At 44.8% G+C, this 25,682-nt stretch overlaps 1 protein-coding gene across 9 annotated transcripts in view; it reads right to left on the reverse strand.

Annotated features, from left to right (window-relative positions):
- nos1apa (nitric oxide synthase 1 (neuronal) adaptor protein a) overlaps positions 1–25,682 on the reverse strand; it is a 442,663-nt gene that overhangs the window by 145,833 nt on the left and 271,148 nt on the right. For all 9 annotated transcript variants that reach the window (XM_068037734.1, XM_068037735.1, XM_068037736.1 and 6 more), the window contains one exon: positions 2,361–2,502. In XM_068037734.1, coding sequence (XP_067893835.1) covers positions 2,361–2,502 — 142 coding nt within the window. The remainder of the gene's footprint in view (positions 1–2,360; positions 2,503–25,682) is intronic.

The following is a 25,682-nucleotide window of genomic DNA, read 5'->3' on the forward strand; positions in this document are numbered from 1 at the left end:
CAGGAGGCAGGTTGTTCATTTAAGTTTTTGATGAGGCTGCATGCCTCACGTTTTAACTCTATTTTAAATTTTACACTGGCCGGCCAAGTTTCCCAGGCTTCAGGAAATCCAGCAGCTAATGGGAGGCGAAGACTGCTGAATCCAACAGGTGAGTGCCTTTCTAGCACTGCTAGTGGGCCAGGAGGAGCAGCAGTGCTGCCCCCTGGCTGTCAGCCAGTCAGCCTCTCAATCTGGCTGGTTGAGGTAGGAAACAGAGACAACTGTTCATCAGGACCTGCCGTTAAATTCAGTTTTCATTTTTATGCTGGCAGGTAAAACAGACAGAATTTTTCAATCCAAAAACTAGGTTAAAAACTCGAAGTGTGTTCAAGAACTGCCCTGTAACAATGCCAAATCAAATACATCTGATCTCCAATAGAGACTTGTGGTTCACGAACTCTGCAAGCCAAAACTAACAGTAATAGTGCAATTTTGTCTCCAGGAAACAAACCGACCTTGAACGGCGTGCATATTAACTTGTGAGGAAGTAATTTAAGGAACCAAGGAAAGCCCAATGACACAATTTTTAAGCAAATTACATGATTCTCTGATGATCCAAACACAAATGCCTCCTGAATGATCCAAATGACCAAAAGAGTCCAAATGGAGCTAGGTTTTAAACCAAAATTCAGCTAATGTCAGTGACACTCCAGAAGTTATGAGATATCAATGGGATTGACCAATTATCTTAGTAGAGAATCAGTGGACAATGTTTCACCATTAATGGATGTTCTGCAGGAACTAATGAGGTAAATAGATATCTCAATACAATACAACGCTCATGTTTCTATTACACTGATTGGTGCCCATGTGTGTTCAACAATGCCCACCTGAGCACAACTGGAATTCTTAAGCTTAACATCTTGGGTATGGAGCAGGTTACAGAGAAAAGGAGGTAGGGAGGTGAAGTCATGGAGGGATTAGACACAAGGGTGAGGATTTTACATGGGAGACAATACGGTCCAGAGTCAATACAGGAAACTTCGGACAAGCATTTCCGAATGGTACATTTCATGAATCGGAGGCAAATTCACAAAGTTGTGACATTGTGAGTCGAAAAGCACTATTTTGTACAACAATCTAAAAAGCAGTGCTATTGAATGGATTTCCATTCAGTATTTAAAGCCATGAGCAGATGTTGGTTTAGACATACTGACCCACCCTATTCTAATGGTCTGATTCATTTATTTTTGCCTGCTTTACCTGCTAATATATGGCCATCTGTATCTAAAGATATATAATGGCATTAGAATGACAACAAAGGGATTAGGTACTTAAGCAAGGAGAGGAGGACAAAGCACCTGAGTTCCTTCTCTGGAGTTATAGTTACAAAATTGGGAAACAACCGTAACATGCATTTACAAAGCACCTTTAACATAGAAAAACATTCCATGGTAAGATTATAAAGTAACAATTAACTTGTTCAAAAAAGGTGGGTTTTAAGGCAGATCTTCAAGGAGAAGGAAAAGGTGATGTGGACGTAGGGAAGTATTACAGAGCACAAGATACGACTACCAAAAGGAGGGTGGAGAGGGGGAACACATCAGACTAAAGTCAGAGGGATGGAGCAGGTTACAGAGATAAAGAGGTGAAGTCATGGAGGGATTAGACACAAGGGTGAGAATTTTACATCGGAGACAATATGGTCCAAAGCCAATGCAGGTCAAGGGAGGATAGGGTTGGTGTGTGAGCAGAATGTGGTATGGCGTAGGATATGGGTAGCAGTTTTAGATCAGCTAATGTTTAAGGAGGATGGAGGTTTGGCCAGGAGAACACAGGAGTAATGGAGACTGAAAATCACTAAGTGTTTCAGCAGCTGGTGGCCCGAGATAGATGGAAAATGTTACAGAGCTGGAAGTAAGCAGTCTTTGTGATGGAGGGGATGTGAGGTGGGAAACCCTGCTCAAAGCCAAACAGAAAGTTGAGGTTGGAAATGGCCCGAGACACTTGTTACAGAGGAGATGGATTCAGTGGTAAGGGTATGAAGCTTGTGACTGGGGCCAAAGAAAACAGCTTTCGATCTGCCACTGGTGGCTTGTAAACCACTGGGGACCTTTAAAGTTATGCAATGACATAGAACAAAACAGCACCAGCTCAACAAATTGGATGTTTAATGAAGAAAATTGTGTTTTTCCATTTGAAAAAATACTTACATGTTTGCTCTGGTTCCTGTTTGGACACTCGGCCTCACAGAACTGGGATGTGGGCTGATATGGCTGCCTATAGCCCAGGGGTCTGTCAGCTGTTCCTCTAGCAGTAAGATTAAAAAGATCATTCTCCTCTTATAGAACATGTCGTTGATCATAATCAAAATGTCATACCTGGAGCGTTGCTGTTCTCAGCACTCTCTTCACTTTCTTGGTCTTCCTCTCCCACCACATTTTGCTCAGTGTGCTGCAGACTCAGCTTGTGGCACACCTCAAAGGCTTGTCCGATAGTCCGCACTATCCTCATTGCTTGACTCTGGGATAAGAGGAGGAGGAAGACTATTACTTTGATGTAATGCAATGAGACATTGTCAGAATGAATACAGTGAGAATCTTTACTTGATAACATGCACAGTGAAGCACCTTTCAAAATGAACCAGTGGTTGTGTAAAATTATTTGTTGTTTAGTAGGAGTAAGAAATAAAAAGAACAATTATGTGCACAATATGGACAGTTCACAATGAGAGTAAATCCCTCCCCTTGCGTATCAAGGCTACACCACTTCGACTGTAATCCATGTGGTTTGTGGCTGCCTCTCTAATTGTAAAGTATTTGTTTACAACATGCTCTTTATGGTGTTTCCAAAAGGTTGCCTTGTAAAGAGGATTTACTAATTATCCATCGACAGCTTCCATTTCCTTAGCAATTATAATTAAACTGGAAAGAAATCCAGGCATGCCACCCTGGGTTCAGATTTGCAGTCTGAACGGGAACTAAACTCTGAATGAGCCTACCCTGCAGAATTCCTTCACCAGACCATTGTAAATTCTTGTTTTTTTGTGGCTCTGTTTATCAAACAGGGAAGCTTTGCAGCCATTGAACAGAAGAAAGCGCCACCTCAGCAGGATAATACATTGCGTAAGACCCCTGCCCCGTCCGGATAGTGCCTCCCCTGACCTACCATGAGCAATGCCATGGGTGAACCACCCTGTCACAGTGCTTGCAAAGTGTGTCAGATGTGATTTACAAAGTATTCACGGTTCCACTGGAAATCCCCCTAACCCCTGCCCTCCTTTCCTCCCCTCTAGGGATTCTCCTCAGTGCCCTCCCTAAATATGTTCTGCTTTGCACTGGTGTGCGACCAAGCCTGCAAGTTCTCTCTTGGGCAGGATTTTTGGCGTTCCAGGCAGACAGTGCAAACAACAGTGCAAACTGCCTAGCTAGAACCAATTCTGCACTTACCAGTCTCAGATGAGGAGCTGTGTAATAAATACCACATCAAATAATCAAACTACCATTTTGGTTTTGCTAACAAGCTCACCATTGTTGAAAGCGCAAATCTTTTCTAGTGGCACACCTAGAGTCTGAGTATCAAAGGGCTCCCTCCGAAGAGGTGGCATTGAGTGCATTCTCTGTCCCTTTCCTGCCGGCAGGAGCAATGGCAATTTCCTCATTTCAATCCCAGTGACTGAACTTTCCTGAGACACGTGTAGCTTTTCAACATTTATACGGTAGAGGAATGAGGTTCGAAGTTAGCTGTGATTTTTTTTTTGAATGCTATGACAACCTTTCGTTACAAATGGATATGTAATCACGATCCCAAGCAAAACCTGCTGACAATAAAGGTTACTGTGCTTCAGTGAGTGATTAACAAATTTAAAAGCAGCTATGGCCCATGCCATACACACGCCGACAGTAACGGGATGGATTAATCTGCAGCCTTATTTCCAGTTATTTACATTTTTCGCTATTTTCCTTCCTTTTTTTTTTAAAATCACGACAGCCATGTACTTGGAATTGAGCCAGTATTTAGCTGTCCGACTCTGCCTCTCTCAATGCTTGAGAGTAGTACTCAAATTAGTCAGATAATTCAGCTGCGATCCACAACAGCTTATATTAACACATACTTAATATACGATAATCATATGCACTCAAAACTCATTCTAACACATTTCGGCAACAGCAGGCCAAAATTAATAATCAGAGGTAGCTCTCAATCCTTCCTGCTGCTCAGAAAATTAATATCAGGCCCTGGTTTCCATATGTCGCTGCAGCAACAATGAATGAGCTGATATGGGAGACTGTAGACCAGGTAACTAATTTTACTGTAAGAAATGCACTGAATTCAGAGTTTGCTGATGCAAATAAGAGAGTTTTGCTTATACACAAAAGCAGCCCAGTGTGGTTCCAGTCTCCTTTGACCTGGACTGAAAATATACATTTTCCTGCGTATGTGCTCACTTGTGCACAAACCTGTGCCCTGTCACCCTGATATGGTGCATCAACATTCTTGCACCCGAGGGCAAAAAAATGACCAGGAAGTTTTTTTTTCAGTTTAGCACCAGAATTAATTCATTACATTTAGGCAAAGTTGGGATGGTGAAGAAATATAACCGATAAAATTAATTGACTAAAAATGTCACAGACACAGCAAGAAATGTTCCCTCAATGAGGCACTGCAAACACAGTGCTATGAGTCGTGTGGTATGCAGAATAGGAACACAATTCAATTAACTGAAAGCTTTTCAATGATGACAATTATGAAATAAGCCTCCATCAAGAGCATGATTATGTGGAGTTATCTGTAATTGCCAAAATTCTGGATGTACAACTGTGCCAAATTTCCCTTCAAATTGTGTCTTTAATATAGAACAATACCCCAAGGTTCTTCACAGAACAGTAATCAGACAGAAGTGAATGCTGAGCCAAAAATGAGATATTAGAAAGAGTTAGGGGGATGCGACTAAAAGCTTGGCCAAGAGGTGGAAAGACAGACAGGTTTAGGGAGGGAATTACAAGTTCCTGCAGAAATCCTGCTATTTAAAACCCAGTTGAGCATGTGATATTGTGCTAGTTTTCCTCCTCTTCCCTGTTGAAGGCTCTGACTTGCTGGTGTACAGGCCTACGGATGCTGGTCTGCTGGTAGCCCTCCAGTAGCTCGCATCCAAGTGCCCGCTCCACATGCAAGTCCAGATGGTGAGAGCTGGCAGTCTACTGGATCACGCAGTGCATCCCAGCCAAGCCCAATCCTGTCCTCACTTATCCTGTCCAGATACATGTGCTTTCTCGCAGAGGTCACCCGTTGGCAACAAGACGGCAAAATCCTTCCTGATCTTCTGCCCTCTTAGCCCAGGGGTTCTGAGGCCAACTGCAGCATCCCGACTACTCAGCATGGAATGGAAATGGAACTGGAGACCCCGCTGATTTTATGGTTCAATTCCAACGTGAGGCAATGGATTAACCACTGGGCCATTCGAGATTCTGTGATGTAGGATTGAACGCAGTTGCCTGATTCACACAGTTATATCCCTGTGGCAGCACCTTCAGACATACTATTGTCTCTAGTGGGACTAATTTGTTAATTCTTTCAAAGAGCTACCACAGGCACAACAGGCCGAATGGCCGCCTTCTGTTCTGTAAGATTCTATGGGCTCCATAGTTGGGGGAACAGGATTGGTGGGAGGGGGGGGGCATAAAATTGCACAGGATAAAATTGCACAGGAAGGCGGGACTGGAGTGTCCGTCACCTTCCCGATGCCTTCGAATTTAGTCCCAGGTCCAGATGGTCGACGACGACCTTCCCGCCCAAAGGCCAATTAAAGCCTGTAAGTGGCCAATTAATGGCCACCTAAGGGCCTCTTCCCACCGCTGCCGGCATTTTACCAGCAGCTGGGTGTGCCTCTGCCATATGCGGAGGCTGCCCAGTAACTCAAGGGAGCCTCTGTGTGGGCTCGGGATGGGGGTGGGTGGGTGCTCTCCTCCCTCAGCAATCTGTGGCATCACCTACCCAACCTGAGTGCCGTGGCAAGCCTGCCCCCCACTTTCCTGCAGTCCACGTGCCATGGCTATTCTTCAAGTGACCGCTGTAGTTCCAGAAGTGACCACCGCTCCTGGTGGCACTGCTGGCCCTCTGATTGGAGGCAGGATCCCCATCCTTAAAAGGGACAAGTCCCTGGTGCCAAGGTTAATTGCTGGAGCGCCGTTACATACAGCCCGGGCGTCCTTCAAAGGAGGCAGGGCTCCCCTCATCTTTTGGGCTCGGCATTGCGAGCCCTGCCGGCTGCATAAAATCCAGACCTATCATTCTTTGATTCTATTATTTGCACAAGTACATACTTAAATGCAGCTCTATTTCTTTACATTTCCTCCCCATTCTTTTGCTTCAGCTTTCCTCATGCCATCCATGGTTCCAGGTCATCATAAAACCAACTCTTGACCTCTCTGTCCTTGCAAACTACCGCCTGATCTCCACCTCCCTTTCCTCTTCAAAGTCCTTTAACTTGTTGCCACCTCCCAAACTCATACCCATCTTTCCCAGAACTACAAGTTTGAATCCGTCCAATCAGGTTTCCACCCTGCCACAGTATCAAAACCGCTCTTATCAAAGTCACAAATGATGTCCAGCTGAGTGGGACTGCATTTGCCTGTTCCATTCTTATCTTTCTAATCATAGCCAGAAAATCACCAATGACTTCTCTTCCCACTCCCACATTTACCTCCGATGTCCTCCCAAGGATCTATCCTTGACCTCCTCCTATTTCTCATCGGCATGCTGCCCCTCGGCGACATCAGTACTGCACTGGAGTGTCATCCTGGGTCTTTCTGCTCAAGTCCTGGAGTGGGACTTGAACCTGGGAATTTGTGACTTAGAGGCAAGAGCGCAACCAACTGAGCCACAGCTGACAGACTGAAGCCAGTGTCTTTGGTCTGCGTTACAAACTCCGCCCCCTCGCCACCAATTCCATCCCTCTCCCTGGCAACTGTCTGATGCTGAACTAGACTGTTTGCAACCTCAGTATTATATTTGACCCAGAGATGAGTTTTCAATCACATATCTGCAACTTCACTAAGACTGCTTATTTCCGCCTCCGTAACGTTGCCCGTCTCTGCCCTTCTGCTGCTGAAACCCTCATCCAAGCCTTTGTTTCTTCCAGACTTAACTATTCGAATGCACTCATGGCTGGCCATCCACATTCTACCCTCCGTAAACTTGAAGTCATCCAAAACACTGCTGCCCGTGTCCTAACTTGCGCCAAATGCCTTTCACCCATCATCCCTGTCTTCGCTGAACTACAATGGCTTCCAGTTAAACAATGCCTCGATTTTAAAATTCTCTTGTTTTCAAATCCCGTGACCTGGCCTGTCCTTAACTTTGTAATCTCCTCCAGTCCCACAAGCCTCAGAAATATCTGCGCCCCTCCAATCCTGGTCTATTGAGCATCCCCTATTTTAATCACTCCATCATTGGTGGCAGCACCTTCAATTAGCTAGGTCCTAAGCTCTGGAATACCCTCCCTACACCTTTCCGCCTCGCTTTCCTGCTTTGGGACACTCCTTAAACCCTAGCTCTTTGACCAAGCTTTTGATCATCTAACCTAATATTGGCTTATATGGCTCAGTGTCATATTTTGTTTTATAATGCCTCTGTGAAGCTCCTTGGGAAGCTTTATTATGTTAAAGGTGCTGTAAAAATACAAGTTGTTGGTGTAAGTGAGCAGCCGGAAGCCACATGCCACGAAGAAGGTCCAGAAGTTAGGGCCGTCCCGCAATTTGATTATTTTTGCTTCAAGCCCCTGGAGAACCTACTTAGTGCCTGCTCAGGTGTCGACACTGAGATCCCAGTGTCAGGTTTATTTAAATGCTGGCAGAACTTTGGTGTGCACCATCTGGCAAACTGACGTGCCAACTGCGAATCAGTTCCGGTGTGGAGAAGTATAATTTAACCCTCCCAAATCTATGTCTATTTTGTAGCTGTACAAATGCAGGAAAGTGAATGATACAGTAGGGCCACTTGTACAAGGACACAGAGTGTGTACACCAGAACATGAAGACCAAAAGATAAATTGAAGTGCGAGTGTGGAAGGAATGGAGTAAAAACACAAAGGGGGGAAATATTATGCTTTGCACATCGGCGGATTTGGTGGCTTGCAGGGTGATATAATTAGGCGGGAGGTGTTTTTCTCGGATATTTTGGAGGAATTAAATCAGTGGGTTTGCAGCCTTCCGGTGTTCCTGGGTTCCCCCAGCACGGTGGTGGACTGAAGCTTTGCATTCATTTAAATAACATGAATACTCATTACCATATGCATAGTTAGGATTTAGTCCTACCTGCCAGATTAACGCGATATTTCCGTGCCACCTGGTTCACAAATGTTTCAATGTGGCTTGCAACAGTCAGATATGTGCAGTGGAGTCTCAGCGTTGTGCTCTTCTCTCTCTAATTCTTCCGCTAAACTAACCCCAGATTGGAATGGATGTCTGCCTCCAGGCTCGGCAGCAGCAAGGGTGAATCAGCTCAGGGAATGGCGGGGACAGCATGGGCGGGTACTACAAGGAGGAGCAGGGGAGGGAAGGGTAGGGTCTTGGGTGCATCAAAGAGCATTGGATGATGGAGTGAAGCGTCCAGGTTGTTGATAGATGTTGATAGTGATGTTGTTGGCTGCGGGGGTGGTGGGTGGATTATAGCATTACAGTGTGAAGGTATTTGGCAAGGACCTAAAGGGAGGGATGAGTACTGTCAACATCAGGGAGCTGTGGGGCAAATTGAGGGTAGTGGCTAGCAGAGGGAACAGTCACAGTCAATGGGGGCAAATGGATTCGATAAGCGAGGGGAAGGTCAATACAAATGCGTGGGTATTCAACAGCTTCATATGGAAGGGAATGGGACTCAGCAACAGTGATCAGTATGATGCGAGGAGGTTCAAGGGTAAGAGTCGGCATGTCGATAGTAACAGGAGTAGGAACGGCGGGGGGAGGGGGAGCGTGTGGCATGAATAAATTGATGATTACACTGGGCACAGTAATGGGGGGAGGCTCAATGGTTATGGAGGGAAGGGTAACGGTAACATTAGGTGGGTCAAGGGTGATGAGTTCAAGCTGGAAGGTTGCAGGAGGAGGTTGGAAGGTGGGGAGACTTGTCCTGAATTCCACATGCACCATTTTCTCAAACAATAATGGAAACCACGTGGACACTCAAGGAGAGCAAGGAGAGTGGGAGGGACAAATGATAGTGGGTGTGTCTTCTACCTGGCTGCAATTTGAAGGCAGATATAAAGGAGCTGATCATTGCCTCGACCTTTTAAGCTCAGTATCAACAGAGGGCTGAATTACCATGCAGTGCTTATTTATTGTTCAGTAAAACCACAGCGACATGGGTCTTATAGCTCAATTTGTCTCGTACCCCGGGAAGGAGGAGAGAGAGACGAAGGAGGGTTCGTTCCCCTCAACTCATGATGCCTGAGTGCCAGCAACAGGCAGAACAGGAAGGTGAGGATGCTCTGAATGATAACATTGAGGAACAGCCTTATCAAAGACAGGCACTAGCACGTCATCAGATCCTCAGGACAAGGACAAATTACCTACAAATGCTAGAGAAGCAATGTCAGAGACCATGAAATGGCCACAGAAATTTGTAGGATCCTGCAGCATGACTTTCAGCCGTTTGGTGTCAGTGGGAATCCCATGACAGTTGCACTCAAGGTGACTGCTGCACTCAATTGTTTTCTCCAGCAGCTCCTTCTAGGGATCCACAGGCAACATATGTGGCATCTCGCAATCTGCGATCCACAGGTGCATCAAAGAGGAGACCAATGCCCTTTTTTGATATGCCAGTGATTTCACCTACTTCCTGTAGATGATGGCAGCAAGGTCTGTGGCCTTGGATGTCATCGCTGAGTTCCCGAGAGTGCAAGGTGTGATTGACTGTACTCATGTGGCATTTAGAGCTTCCCGGGACCAGCTTGCTGCATTTATCAATTGCAAAATTGCAAAAGAGCTGAACTCAAGAGGTGAGGCAGCATTTGACCGAGTATGGCATCAAGGAGCCCTAGCAAAACTGAGGTCAATGGGTATCAGGGGGAAAACACTCCGCTGGCTGGACTCATACCTAGCGCAAAGGAAGATGGTTGTGGTTGTTGGAGGTCAATCATCAGAGCTCCAGGACATCACTGCAGGAGTTCCTCAGGGTAGTGTCCTGGGCCCAACCATCTTCAGCTGCTTCATCAATGACCTTCCTTCAATCATAAGGTCAGAAGTGGGGATATTCGCTGATGATTGCACAATGTTCAGCACCATTCGTGACTCCTCAAATACTGAAGCAGTCCGCGTAGAAATACAGCAAGACCTGGACAATATCCAGGCTTGGGCTGATAAGTGGCAAGTAACATTCATGCCACACAAGTGCCAGGCAATGACCATCTCCAACAAGAGAGAATCTAACCATCTCCCCTTGGCATTCAATGGCATTACCATCGCTGAATCCCCCACTATCAACATCCTGGGGGCTACCATTGACCAGAAACTGAACTGGAGTAGCCATATAAATACCGTGGCTACAAGAGCAGGTCAGAGGCTAGGAATCCTGAGGCGAGTAACTCACCTCCTGACTCCCCAAAGCCTGTCCACCATCTACAAGGCACAAGTCAGGAGTGTGATGGAATACGCTCCACTTAGCTGGATGGGTGCAGCTCCAACACCACTCAAGAAGCTTGACACCATCCAGGACAAAGCAGCCCGCTTGATTGGCGCACCATCTACAAACATTCACACCCTCCACCACCGACGCACAGTAGCAGCAGTGTGTACCATCTACAAGATGCACTTCAGCAATGCACCAAGGCTCCTTAGACAGCACCTTCCAACCCCGCGATCTCTACCAACTAGAAGGACAAGGGCAGCAAATGCATGGGAACACCACCACCTGCAGGTTCCGCTCCAAGTCACACACCATCCTGACTTGGAACTATATCGCTGCTCCTTCACTGTCGCTGGGTCAAAATCCTGGAACTCCCTTCCTAACAGCACTGTGGGTATACCTACCCCAAATGGACTGCAGTGGTTCAAGAAGGCAGCTCACCACCACCTTATCAAGGGCAATTAGGGATGGACAATAAATGCTGGCATAGCCAGTGATGCCCACATCCCATGAATGAATAAAAAAAAAGGCTTCCACTCTTTAAAGGTGCAACTGGTTTGCAACCACAGAAGAATCATGCATGTTTGTGTAGATTTCCCAGGTGACAAGGGTTACCCACTTTGTACATGGTTGATGACACCAGTACATCATCCCCAAAGTGCTGCTGAAGAGAGATGCAAAGAAGAGGGTGAGGAGGAGGACAAGGAAATGATGCCGTCATCGATATGAGAGCCATGGAAAGACATGCAAGGGACATCAGGGAAAACCTCACTAATGCATATTTTTGCCAACGATAAGGCACATCATCAAGGAAGGTTGGGAGGCAAAACATAACTCCCCACAGAAATCCCTTTTGCATGAGATCTTATTCATCTCTGCAATCTTAACGAAGCATTGCTGCACTCTCATGTGATTGGCTACGATGGATGCGACTACACACCACTGCAAGTAGCATTAAGTTATGACCGTAGAAAACAAAAATAAGAAATGACAGTATTGGAAAAAGTTATTAACTATCAATAGGAAAACAGACATCATTGAAGAATGAAGGCTCAAATTCCAATGAGATATGGACATATCCTGAGATGCTTTGCAAACATCACTGCATTCCTTCCATGGCCGCCAAAAGACTTCTTTGTATCCATCTGTAACTGAGCAAAACATTACCGAGAGTGGATAAATTATGCATGAAATAAAAAAGTATGAATAAATCTTTACTCTGGTCACAATGTGTGCAGCACCCGTGCCACCTTTGTGATCAAAACTTTTTCAGTTTCCTTTTCCTTCTACTACGTCTAGGTGTTTCCCCGACATCAGCAGCTGAGGTGGAGGTAGTCTGTTCAGTGTGCTGCTCCCTTGCTAAGACGACTGTGGTGGGCCTCCACTGAAGGAATGGCGCCTTGACGACTCCATCTGATTGGGGGTCTGCAGCAATGGTGCTTGAGTATCCCAAGTCCTGAATTTTAGTAAAGGAAACTACGAAGGTATGAGGTGCGAGTTGGCCATGACGGAATGGGAAACGTTACTTAAAGGGATGACGGTGGATAGGAAATGGCAAACATTTAAAGAGCGCATGGATGAACTACAACAATTGTTTTGCACCAGACAGGGATAAAGTAAAAAACGGGAAAGGTAGCCAAACCATGGCTTACAAGGGAAATGAGAGATAGCATTAGATCCAAGGAAGAGGTGTGTAAATGTGCCAGGAAAAACAACAGACCTGAGGATTGGGAGCAATTTAGAATTCAGCAAAGGAGGACCAAGGGATTGATTAAGAATGGGAAAATAGAGTACGAGAACAAGCTTGCAGGGAACATAAAAACTGACTGTAAAAGTTTTATAGATATGTGAAGAGAAAAAGATTAGTGAAGACAAATGTAGGTAGGTCCCATAGTCAGAAACAGGGGAATTTATTATGGGGAATAAAGAAATGGCTGACCAACTAAATGCATACTTTGGTTCTGTCTTCACAAAGGAGGAAATAAATATACCAGAAATGTTGGGGAACACAGGGCTTAGTGAGAGAGTGGAACTGAAAGAAATCAGTATTAGTAGAGAAATGGTGTTGGGGAAATTGATGGGATTGAAGGCCGATAAATCCCCAGGGCCTGATGGTATGCATCCTAGAGTACTAAAGGAAGTGGCCCTAGAAATAATGGATGCATTGGTGGTCATCTTCCAAGATTCTATAGACTCTGGAACAGTTCCTACAGATTGGAGGGTAGCTAATGTAACCCCACCATTTTAAAAAAAGGGAGGTGGAAAGAAAGCAGGGAATTATAGACCAGTCAGCCTGACGTCGGTAGTGGGGAAAATTCTGGAGTCCATTATCAAAGATTTTATAGCAGAGCACTTGGAGAACAGTGGTAGAATCGGGCAGAGTCAGCATGGATTTACGAAAGGGAAATCATGCTTGACAAATCTACGAGAATTCTTCAAGGATTTCACTCGTAGAATTGATGAGGGGGAGCCAGTGGATGTGGTTTATTTGGACTTTCAGAAGGCTTTCGACAAAGTCCCACATAGGAGATTAGCATGTAAAATTAAAGCGCATGGGATTGGGGAGGTAGTGTATTGCGATGGATAGAAAATTGGTTGGCGGACAGGAAACAAAGAGTAGGGATAAATGGGTCTTTTTCCGAATGGCAGGCAGTGACTCGTGGGGTACCACAGGGATCGATGCTAGGACCCCAGCTATTCACAATATATATTAATGATTTAGATGAGGGAACTAAATGTAATATCTCCAAATTTGCAGATGACACAAAACTGGGTGGGAGGGTAAGTTGTGAGGAGGATGCAGAGAGGCTTCAGGGTGATTTGGACAAATGAGTGAGTGGGCTAATGTCTGGCAGATTCAGTATAATGTGGATAAATGTGAAGTTATCCACTTTGGTAGCAAAAACAGGAAGGCAGATTATCTGAACGGCTATAAACTGAGAGAGGGGAATATGCAGTGAGATCTGGGTGTTCTCATACACCAGTCGCTGAAGGTAAGCATGCAGGTGCAACAGGCGGTAAAAAAGGCGAATGGCATGTTGGCCTTCATAGCGAGAGGATTCGAGTACAGGAGCAGGGATGTCTTGCTGCAATTATTCAGGGCCTTGGTGAGGCCACACCTGAAATACTGTATGCAGTTTTGGTCTCCTTATCTGAGGAAGGATATTCTTGCTATGGAGGGAGGGCAGCAAAGGTTTATCAGACTGATTCCTGGGATGGCGGGACTGACGTATGAGGAGAGATTGAGTCAGTTAGAATTATATTCGCTGGAGTTCAGAAGAGTGAGGAGGGATCTCATAGAAACCTATAAAATTCTAATGAGACTTGATAGGTAGATGCAGGAAGGATGTTCCCAATGGTGGGAGTGTCCAGAACCAGGGGTCATAGTCTAAGGATAGGGCGTAAACCTTTCAGGACTGAGATGAGGAGAAATTTCTCCACCCAGATAGTTGTGAGCCTGTGGAATTCGCTATCACAGAAAGCAGTTGAGGCCAAAATATTGTATGTTTTCAAGGAATTAGATATAACTCTTGGGTCTAAAGGGATCAAAGGGTATGGGGAGAAAGCGGGAACAGGTTACTGAGTAGGATGATCAGCCATGATCATAATGAATGGCGGAGCATGCTCGAAGGGCCGAAAGACCTATTCCTGCTCCTATTTTTTATGTTTCTACGTGTGTTCGACTGCTGGAGGAAAGAGGGTCAATATCCGGGGGCAGGACAGGGAGGACGGAACACCGCTGGGGTTGCCCTGAGAGAAAGGCCCCCAGGGCAGTTGACATGTGCTCCACCTCCATCTGGGTGTACACTGGCACCTGCCTGTCTCCCTAAGGGGAAGGGACACCTGGACGGAGGTCCAGGTTCCTTGCCCCCTTTCACTTAGACTCTGCTGCAGGGAGTCCACAGCAACAGCGATGGAGTGCAGGTCAGGTCACATATATGGCTTGAGTGCTCAACCAGACTCGCCATGGAGCTCGCCAAACTCTCGACTGAGGAAGCTGTATGTTCAAGTGCCTGGGAAATGGCAGATGTCATGGCTTGCATGGACTCCACCATGGCATGCGCAAAGCCACGCATTTCCTCAGGTATCGCCGACATATTCTTCACTTGGCTTTGCTGCACCTCCATCAGACTTCTCACAGCAACAAACAGAGGATCATGATGAGCGTGGGGCTGAGCAGAGGCCTGGTCCCCAGCAGTCCTCCAATTGTCAGGGGACCCGACTGGCACATGCTCCCTCAGCTACTAGGACATGTCTGTGTCGTGACCACCAGCTTGTGACCCAGATTTTAATCTTAAACCCCCTGTGGACCTTGTGGAAGAGGCAGGTGATGATGCACCCTCTGGAGCATTGGTGGCTTCTTCCACAGAGCAGGATTCTTGGGCCACAAGGCATTCTGCTTCACGAGCTCCAACTATTTCCTTCCGTTTCCACAGATGGCTGCAACAGCAAGAGCTCCTGCCTCGCCATCGCCACTGGCCCTGCCTCCCTCCTCTCTCACAATCTCAAACACCTGCTCTTCAGCTGCAATCAGCAGCCTGATGTCAGGGACCCCTCCTCCCATCTTAGCACACTCACGCTGGTTGCGGCTTCCTTTATTCTGCAGCAGACAGCGCAGATTAAATGACATGGCAAATGATGCGTCACAACCATCGCATACATGCATCAACATCACTCATTCTGCATTGGCTTTTGTGCGACACATCCAATCACATAAATAATGCCAATCTTCATTTTGGCGCAACATCATTCAGTAAATGGCACCAAGGCTGCTCATGCATTCCACTGCCTTCCTCGTGTACCCTCTGCCTTAAAGACACAGAGCCATGGAAGAAAACAATGGAGCTGCTTAGCCAGGACCACTTATCCTCGCCAATCTGAACAAGTCATTGATGCGCCTGTGGCACTGTACCCAGGTTCTACCAGTGACCCCACAGTTCAAGACCTCCTCCACTACCTCTATCCAGGCCGCCTTGATAAGGCGGGAGGGTCTTCGCACTCCATCTGCAGGGAAGAGGACCTCCAGCCTTTCCCTGACGGCATGGATGAGAACCTGCAGGGAGACATCACTGAACCCTGGGGTGGGACGCTGCCTGCTACCTGCCAGGTCATTCACTTTGGCAGTAGGGAAAATAAATGATGTGAAGTTGGTGGCGACTTTCCCAAAATAAGAGGGGCAAAAAACATTGTGATTTAAGTAAAAGCTTCAATTTAAGTTAGTCTGAAGATACATGAAAGGAAGGCTGCTGCTCCTTGAGGCTGCAAGCACAGAATGTTTTATATTTGTGGCCATCATGGTGCTCATGGCAGTGACAGAGGGTTCCGCCAATGAAAGGCGCCCCCGCTGCATGATTCCACATGTTCCCCATCCCCGTATGGTTAATTTAAATAAAAAATCCTGTGGGAAATGGGATTTGCAGCAGAAGTGGAAATTACAACAACTTCCAGTCCCTCCGTCAGGAACGCTGTGGCACTCACAAGATTCCACTCAAAAGGACAGATGTCAGTGTTACTGCAACTTTGATGGACTTTCGACTTCAGTTGGAATATAATTGCAAAACATTTGTGAACAACAATTGTGTAAACAGATGTTGGGGCATTTATTTCTTCCGGTCGGACATTGGTTAAAGCTTCTTTGTGGACTATTTTAACACAATTGTTGAATCAAAACTAGTGATTTGGTGACAGTGCTGTGGGTAGACCAACAAGATTTTAGATTTAGATTTAGAGATACAGCACTGAAACAGGCCCTTCGGCCCACCAAGTCTGTGCCGACCATTAACCACCCATTTATACTAATCCTACACTACTCCCATATTCCTACCACATCCCCACCTGTCCTTATATTTCCCTACCACCTACCTATACTAGGGGCAATTTATAATGGCCAATTTACCTATCAACCTGCAAGTCTTTGGCATGTGGGAGGAAACCGGAGCACCCGGAGGAAACCCACGCAGACACAGGGAGAACTTGCAAACTCCACACAGGCAGTACCCAGAACTGAACCCGGGTCGCTGGAGCTGTGAGGCTGCGGTGCTAACCACTGCGCCACTGTGCCGCCCCAAGATGATGTGTATTACGGAACAGGAGAGAGAGGAATAAGAAAGCATCGTAATTGCCAGACTCTTAAAATTTGTAAGTTTTATGGTCCACAATATATAAGAATGCCAACATCAACTTTCCCATGAATTTCAATTTTTCTTTTCCTCAATTGCTGCAGATTTCCTCAGGCTTGTTTCATGTTGATAGAAAGAATAAGAACTTGCATTTATATATTGCCTTTCATGATCTCAGGATGTCCAAAAGGCACTTCACAGCTAATCAAATATTTTGGGAAATGTAGTCACAGTTGTAATGTAGGGAAATATGGCACCCAACTTTCACACAGCAAGATCCCACAAATAGTAATGAAATAAATGACCTAATTAAATGGTGCTAGCTGAAGGATAAATGTTGGCCAAGACACCAGGGAGAACTCCCCTGCTCTTCTATCTACCTGAGACGGCAGACTGGACCTAGGTTTAAAGTCTTCTCCGACCGTGCAGCACGCCCTCAGCGCCGCCCCTCCGACCGTGCAGCACGCCCTCAGTGCCGCCCCTCAGTAATGCACTGGAGTGTCAGCGAGATAATATGCTCAGATCTCTGGAATGGAGCTTGAACCAATGATCTTCTGACTCAATAGGCGAGAGCTGTAGCAGTGAGCCAAGACCAACACCTCACTGAAACACAAACCAATAAACCAATGGACACGATGGTCATTAACAGCTCATGCCCCTCTGGATCCTAGGATGTGTCTGGTTGGACCCGGGCTCTTTCTCTTCCTTTAGCTTTCCCCTACTTTGCTAAAATATTTCTTTCCTCCATCATAATATTGTTCTGGTGAAAGGTCATCGATCTGAAACGTTAACTCTATTCCTCATAGGCGCTGCCAGTCTTGAATACTTCCAGTATTTGCTGTTTTTATTTCAGATTTCCTGCAACTGCAGTATTTTGCCTTTATGATATTGCTCATCCCACTCTCAACCATCTCAGGAATCACCTGCTCTCCAAACTCCTGCGACCAGAAGCTCATACGAACTAGGAGCAAAAGTAGGCCACTCGGCCCCTCGAGCCTGCTGTGCCATTCAATAAGATCATGGCTGATCTGTCTGTGTTTCAAATTCCACAATCCCATCTACCCCCGATAACCTTTGATTTCCTTGCCTAACAAGAATCTATCTAACTCTGCCTTAAAAATATTCAATGTTCCTGCCTCCACCACCTTCTGAGACAGAGAGTTCCTAGGTCGCACAACTCTCAGGAGAAAATATTGCTCCTCATCTCAGTCCTAAAAGGGTGACCCCTAATTTTAAAACAGTGCCCCCTAGTTCTTGACTCACCCACAAGAGGAAACATCCTTTCCACATCCACCTTATCAAGATCATTCAGGATCTTATATACTTCAATCAAGTCTCCCCTCACTCTTCTGAACTCCAGTGAAAACAAGCCCAGTCTGTCCAACCTTTCCTCATAAGATAACCCGCTCATTCCAGGTATCAATCTAGTAAATCTCCTCTGAACTGCCTCCAACGCAGTTACATCCTTCCTTAACTGAGACCAAAACTGCACACATGTTACATCAGATATGCCAAAAACCCCTATGTTGTGGTTTGATGCTCAGTCTGAATCAGAGAGGAGCTTCAACTGAGAGGGGGATTTGGTCTCCTATTTACTGACTGAATTGACTCCCGGGTCATCAAGGTGAAAGCAAATAACTGAATTAGTTGCTTTAGCTAGCTGTGGCATCCATCCATTTCTTCCTAATGAATGCCAAAGAAATGTTTGCTCCATGATTTACCAGTCCATTAGGAAGGCTGTTCAATTTAATAACAGTAAGTAATGCAATACAATTTATTTATGTTACTCACAGTTTGAAAAGAATGCCACTATATTAGGTGGGGTCCAATAGTTACCAAATGTCATGAATGCTTTAAATACCAGCTAAGTTAATAGATAACACTGCAGCTTAAAACAGAAAACTGCTGAGCAGTTTGAAATAAAGAAAATGTAATTGTAGAAGTAGAAGCTGCATGCTCTGTGACAGCCATTGCGTGTACTTTATGGATAAGGGAAAAACTTTGTATTGAACTGCAGCCAAATTCGAACCATTTCAATTTGTTACCTCCCCATAAGCTCAACTGCATAGTGACAACTCCAACATGCCAAACGTTGAAAACTAAGCTATTCATATGATGATCAGTCTTACTGAGCTGCCCATGGCTGGATAAATTCGGACATCAGGTCTGGAATTACAACCCTCCCTGAACACATTCTGCAATGCCATCGGCAACGGGAATCCTTGCAGATAGAAGCACAAGGTAATGTGTGGGCTTCAATTGCAACTAATTCAGTTATGGCTTTCACCTTGATGACCCAGGAGCCAATTCAGTCAGTAAATAGGAGACAGAATTCCTCTCTCAGTTGAAGCTCCTCTCTGATTCAGACTGAACAAAGGGGCTTTCTGCACATCTGATATAACATGGGCTTCTGGTCGCAAGATTTTAAAAGGATTTTGGAGAGCAGGTGATACCTGAGATGGTTGAGGGCGGGATGAGCAATATCATCATTACAAAAGCAAAATACTGCAGATGTTGGAAATCTGAAATAAAAACAGGAAATACTGGAAGTACTCAGCAGGTCTGGCAGCACAGCCAGCAATGCTCTCAGTTCAGTTCATCAACTCTCTAGGACTGGCCTGGAGTCTGCAGGAACTGAAGATTAATTTTCAGGACATGGCTGTGAGCAACTCTGGAGAAAATTCCAGTGACATTCCAAAAAAAAAAATTTTCCATCTCATTCCTTGAATGTTTCTGTTGTTAGTTTCAAAAATATTGGAGATGGGAAAAAGGGCATTTGGCTTGACAAGACAAGCATCAACCAATTGGATAATGGAGAGTCTTTTCGCATTCCAATTGGCTGTGTGAATACAGTGTGTCTGAGGACGGAGGTACTGGGTGGCCAATGGCAGGAGCTTGGGGCAGGACATGTGATGAAACCTCCAGGAATACATTCAACCAGAGTTGGCAACCCAACTCCGAGTACTTTCAAAGCACAGGTTATTGATAAAAGTGCACAACATTCCTGAAATAAATTAAAAGCTTTAGAGTGAGCTTTTGAAAAATGCAAGGTCTGCGCGAGGTCACAAATTGGTATCTGCTGACTGCACTCCTTGGGAGGCAGATCCAAGTTATATTGTCAAACCAACATACTGTGACTGCAATGGAGTTCAGTGATACAGGAGCACGGCGCACACATATTTGGATTCCTCAAAGCAAAATCCATTTTCATGCTATGAGAACGTTGCAACAGCAGCAATTTGCTCCTAAAATTACAATTCCAAAACACTTCCACAAAATTCTCAAAAAGATGCAGCATCTGCAGAGTTTTAAAACCAGCTTTAGAATCATACAACACACAAGGCAGCTATTCAGCCCATCGTGCCTGTGCTGGCTCGTTGATAGAACTATCCAATTAGTGCCATTCCCCTGCTCTTTTCCCACTGTCCTGCAAAAACATTCCCCCTCATGTTATTTACCCAACTCCCTTTCGAAAGTTACTACTGAACCTGCTTCTGCTGTTTTTTCAGCCAGTGCATTCCAGCTCTGTTGGACAGAGTTAAACTACAGCTGTTTATTTTCAGACTATCTCCTGGAGGTGATCGGGCACCTTGGGCTTCAGTGCACTCCTGAGTGACATTATTACTCAAGATATACTATCCCTGTAACACTAATGCACACGCAAAATTGCTTCACATTGGCATGAAAGCAGCAGTACAATTGTACCCCAAGTTGTACAATGTGTTTAAAGATTTTTTTAAATCTTTGGGGAATATTATACAGAATTGGAACAGGTAGCTTATAAAAGAAGTTGTCTGCTCTTCACAAATGTGTTTAGGTCTGTCTCCACTTTTTCTGGTGGTTTCACCTAAATGCTTCAAGGTTCTTCAAAGACTGAGAGCAGTAAGTTTTAGTTATTCTTTCTGAAGTTGTGTGAAATGTCTCATCAAATCAGCATTGATGATAGCACAGATCCTCAAAGCAAGTAGCATTATATACTTAGGAACTGTTTTTTTAAAAAGACAATATCTACAGGATCAGGCAGTATTTCAACTATAATTGAACAGAGTGGGCACAATGTCGTAATAGTTTCAGGCAGAAAACCTTTGGCCCATCTAGCCCACCTATCCATAATATTCCTTGGTACATTTTGAATATATCTGAATCCATTAACTATTTTCTTGAAAGCTATTAAGGTTTCATGTTCCAACGAGCATGTTGATAATCAGTTCCATAGTTTACCACCCTGTTAGTAAAAAAAGCTCCTCCTGCATTTCCTATTTTCTTTTGTAGTCTTTAATTTGTAAACCTGATGCCAATTTGGAAGTGACTTTGTACATGTGCACAATTGCTGCGTATGTGCAGTTTTCCCCATCGGTCAGATATATGATATTAGTGCTGAGGGAAGTTCAGGTTTACCTCTGTTTTTAAATCAGCCTGGGCGGAAAGTAAATCTTAAGACAATCAAGCAGTAATCAGATGCCAGAGTTGATCAATTATGAGGAATTACTCAATTACAGAGCCACAAACTGTGCAGAATATGTTATTAAATAGTGGGTTTCTTACCAGCTCACATATGGGAGTGTGCCCTCTGCAGTTGTGGCATCACCAAATGCAGCCATTTGTAAATATGAACCCCTTGTGGTTAAATCCTATACACCACAGAAAAGCATACTTGGATCCAATTTGTCCAAACCTTCCATAATTTTAAACATTTCTATCATATCCCCTCTCAGACTTTTCTTTTCAAGAGAAAAGACAAAGGGTCTTTCTTCATACATCATTCCCTTATGTACACACCGTCCTGACATAGAAATACATCTGCCTTCCTTCATCGTCGCTGGGTCCAAATGCTGGAACTCCCTACCGAACAGCACTGTGGGAGCGCCTTCACCATATGGATTGCAGCGGTTCAAGAATTCAGGCTGAAGGGCAATTAGGGATGGGAAATAAATACTGGACTTGCCAGACATGCCCACATCCTGAGAATGAATAAAAAAAAAGGTGGGGTCGCACTAGGGCTAAATCTGGTTTTAAAATGACCTCTCTAAATTTATATATTATATTCCATGCCAAGCATCCCAACATTCTCCTTGCTTCGTTCCCAGTCTGTGAAAATTTTGTTGATGGATCACTAAAAGCCCAACATGTTTTTCCAGTTCTGATACCTCAAGTATATTCCCATTTGGCACATAATCCACATCAATCAACAAAAATGATTAAGTTTGAGAAATAACAAAAAGATAAATCTGAAATAAAGGTGATGGAAGGACTGGTGAATTGGGGGGGGGGGGGGGGGTGCGGGGTGGGGAATTTTGATGGCTTCAGCATAAGGAGGGAAAGCTCCAACATTTAATGGTTTGCAAAAGCTAAGAAATCTGGGGGTATTTCAACATCTGTCAGTGAGACACCTCAGGATGTGAATGCAGGGTATGACTGAATAGGCTGTATGCTGTATTGGAGGACAGAACTGTCAGCAAAAACACAGCAAGATGGTGGAATACTTCAATCAGCTTAAAAGCCTTATATTGGACGGTGGGTCCTATCACCACTTTATACTTAAAGATGGTTCACCTTGAAATATTTTTAGGATAAATACTTCAGCTCCTTTGACAGCTGTTTTTGCTTTCTCTTTCCAATTTTTTTAAGCATTCTGAATTTGTTATTTGCATAATCCTGTTACTTTTTAATGTATGCTGGCCAGCCAATCAGAATTAATTATTCTATTGAAGCATCTGCTCAGAGCCTTGAGGTGGGATAAGGCGGAGAAAACCTTTCCTGAAATGTGACATTTTAAATTATTAAAAGGTCACCAAAGTTGGAACATCCCCTCTGTGGGATAAATCTTTAGGTCAAATAGACTATTTGTATGCAGATTACTACTTTCTGCCATCAATCTTAACTGACTAATTCAATTAGAATTTGTCCAGTTTTCACATAAGTAAAAGCTTTACTGTTGTACTGGGTTACTATTCTAATAAATTTATACTTCCCACAGTGAGAGGAAAGTTTTGCTGCGTTATACAGGAGTCCATACCCATTATCTGTCAGAGTACTCAGGCACTGTAGTAACTGAAGAGGGCAGCGATATCTCCAAGAGATCAGCTAGTTGTGACACAATTTGCAACCATTCCTTTCTAAATGATCCACGTCGTTCCATTGGGCAACTTCCCACACATTTCCAAAATAGGATTGAAGTGTCATTACCTGAACTTGTGGGTAGCAATTTCATCTGAGTCAGGGGGCTGAATTTTATTGCCCCTCAAAGCTGTGGGTTGTGGCGGGGAGGCCCGTAAAATGCTAGCAGGAACATGCCCGCCATGACCCACAATGCCGAGAAGGCCCTACCGGATATTAGCAGCTGCGGCAAGGCCTCGGTGCAGCCCACCACGCCGCCTTCCCCACCACCCCCCCCCCACACCGCCGCTTGACAGCGGGGCCTTCATTAAAATATTGAAATGAGCCACATTACAATGCAAATGAACTTACCTGCCGCCACCGGCTGTCCCACGCCGATTTGAGTGCATGAGTAGCTATCGGTAATTTATTCCCTTATTGTTAAAAATACTGCTGGCACAATCACAGCACAAAACTGGATGCAATGTGATTCAGAACAAGCTGGAAGATCATTGTGTACGAACAGGCAATTACATGTTGAGTCATCTCTCATGCACCTACCCACGGAGATGTACAGTTGCTTTAGCTACTGCTCTAAGGTGTTGAACTTATCCAACCAGGAAGTTAGAAGGCGGCGCCAATACAAATTGTAGCACTGAATCCCAGATGTCCTCAGTTCCAGCTGTCATTCTGGTGTCAGGATACTGCTTTTTGGGGGAAATATGCGGTGTGTGTTTAAGACAGCAAAGGACCAGTACTACTTTAAGAACAAGCAAGCCTCAGGAGTTACTCAGTAAAGGTGAATATTGGTTGCCCCTGGATACAACCATAGAGAGAGGGAGGACCAGCCAGCTTCAGAAGGTGCATCAGCAACAGACAGACACAGCTGGGCCAGCATGAACTGAACAGAGATCTCTGTTAATTTAAACTGAGACTATTGTTAATCTCTCAAAATTCTAAAGCCAGATTGATTATTTTGAAACTGGTTGCGAGTTGTTCATCTGCTGTGGTCATCACTGGAAGAAAGGAATTTGAAGCTTCGGATGTTGGACTGTTTTCCTTTCCTCATAAGACCCTGGAAGATTGTGAGCGGACTTTGAATCAGAGGACTGTGCATCAGGAAGTGTAAATCATCAAGGACTCTATATTTTTCTATTTTTAAATGTTGTTCTTAATCTTAGTAGTGTTTAAGAATTTAGTTTTTTCTAATAAAGTTAATTGGTTGATCTAAAGATACCTGGTTTGGTTCGCATCATTTTGGGGGGTGGGTGGGGCATTAATAGATGCTTCAATTTGACTGAGGCTATCTTTCATTTGGAAAGTTTAAAGTGATATCTTAGGCGATCTGTGGAGTGACGGGACTGAATTGACAGTGCGTTGCTCCCACCGCAATCAGAATCATATATTTTGATTGGGGGCTTTGTCTTGAGCGGTTATGACATAACACTGGAAAAAATGGCAGAGAGCTCCATTTCCAGACCACCACCTTGGGCAGTGCACAGTACATTTCGAGCAGCTAGAACAAATATGGATTTGGAAGGTCAATACAATCAGTTTCGGTCATATTCATGTTATTACAGTTTCTACACAGCTAATCAGCAAGTCAACACAGTGCAAATGGACAAGTGCCAAATTGTTGATTGTGAAGAGTGGGGAGGTACATCTTGACTTTGTGGGGTAGTATAAAACGGGTGATATTCTGTTTTACCTCTGTCCCCATTATATTTCTATTGGCTTCAGTGGACAAATGGGCGTGTAGTGGATTGGATGGAGGGTTAAGGGTGAGGTGACTGGAGGGGAGGAGAGAATAGAGGGGCTGAGTAGTTAGTTCAACAGGATGAGGTAGAGATAGTGATGAGAGGGAGGGCAATGGGCAGTGGAATGAAGAAGGGATGGGGATGTGATGGGAGGGAGGGGGTGGGGAAGGGAATGAAACCAAATTTTGTATTTTCTTGATAACTCCACTCCCGACCCCTCAATGCAGCTTGGTGATTGCATTCCCCTCCATACCATGCCACCCACCTGAAAGGAAAGGAGACAGAGAGAAGCAAAAAGATTTAAGGGGAGAGAAGCAGGAGGGAAGAAAGAAGCAGAAGTGGAGACACAGCAGTTCAAAGACATCAGAAACAGGTAAGAGTGCCCACATTCACCAACCTATTGTGTATTAAGCTATTCTCCAGATGCCATATCGCAGAATTGTTACAGCACAGAAGGCGGCCATTCAGCCCATCGTGTCTGTGCTGGCTCTCCAAAAGAGCAATTTACATAGTGCCACTCCCCGTAGCTCTGCAGATGATTCTTTTTCCTATAACAATCCAATTCCCTCTTGAATGCCTTGATTGAACCTGCCTCCACCACACTGTCAGGTAGTGCATTCCAGATCCTAACCACCCACTGCATAAAATAGTTTTCCCCCCACGTCTCAATTGCTTCTTTTGCCAATTACCATAAATTTGTGCCCTTTTGTTCTCTAACCTTCCACCAATAGGAACAGTTTCTCTCTATCTACTCTGTCCAGACCCCTCATGATTTTTTAACACCTCTATCAAATCTCCTCTCAACCTTCTCTTCTCCAAGGAAAACGGTTCCAATTTCTCCAACGATGAACCTTAAATTAAAATGAAGGATACAAAACTTCTATCGTCATAACCACGAGCCATAAATTGTACATTGTCTTCCTGGTGCCAGGTAAGAGATACAATGGAAAGGTGCTGATTTATGAGCTTGCTGTTGGTCTTGCTCTCCAATCCAGCTGCAAAATGGGTCAAAAATCAAAACTGCACCCCTTAATTTTTCAGTCCTTGGGTCATCTTCCCTAGACTTGGAATGCATTCTTCTATCCCTCATTCAATGATACATTGCCCCGCC

This window comes from Heterodontus francisci, chromosome 8 (genome assembly GCF_036365525.1).
Source record: "Heterodontus francisci isolate sHetFra1 chromosome 8, sHetFra1.hap1, whole genome shotgun sequence".
In the NCBI taxonomy this organism is placed as follows: domain Eukaryota; kingdom Metazoa; phylum Chordata; class Chondrichthyes; order Heterodontiformes; family Heterodontidae; genus Heterodontus; species Heterodontus francisci.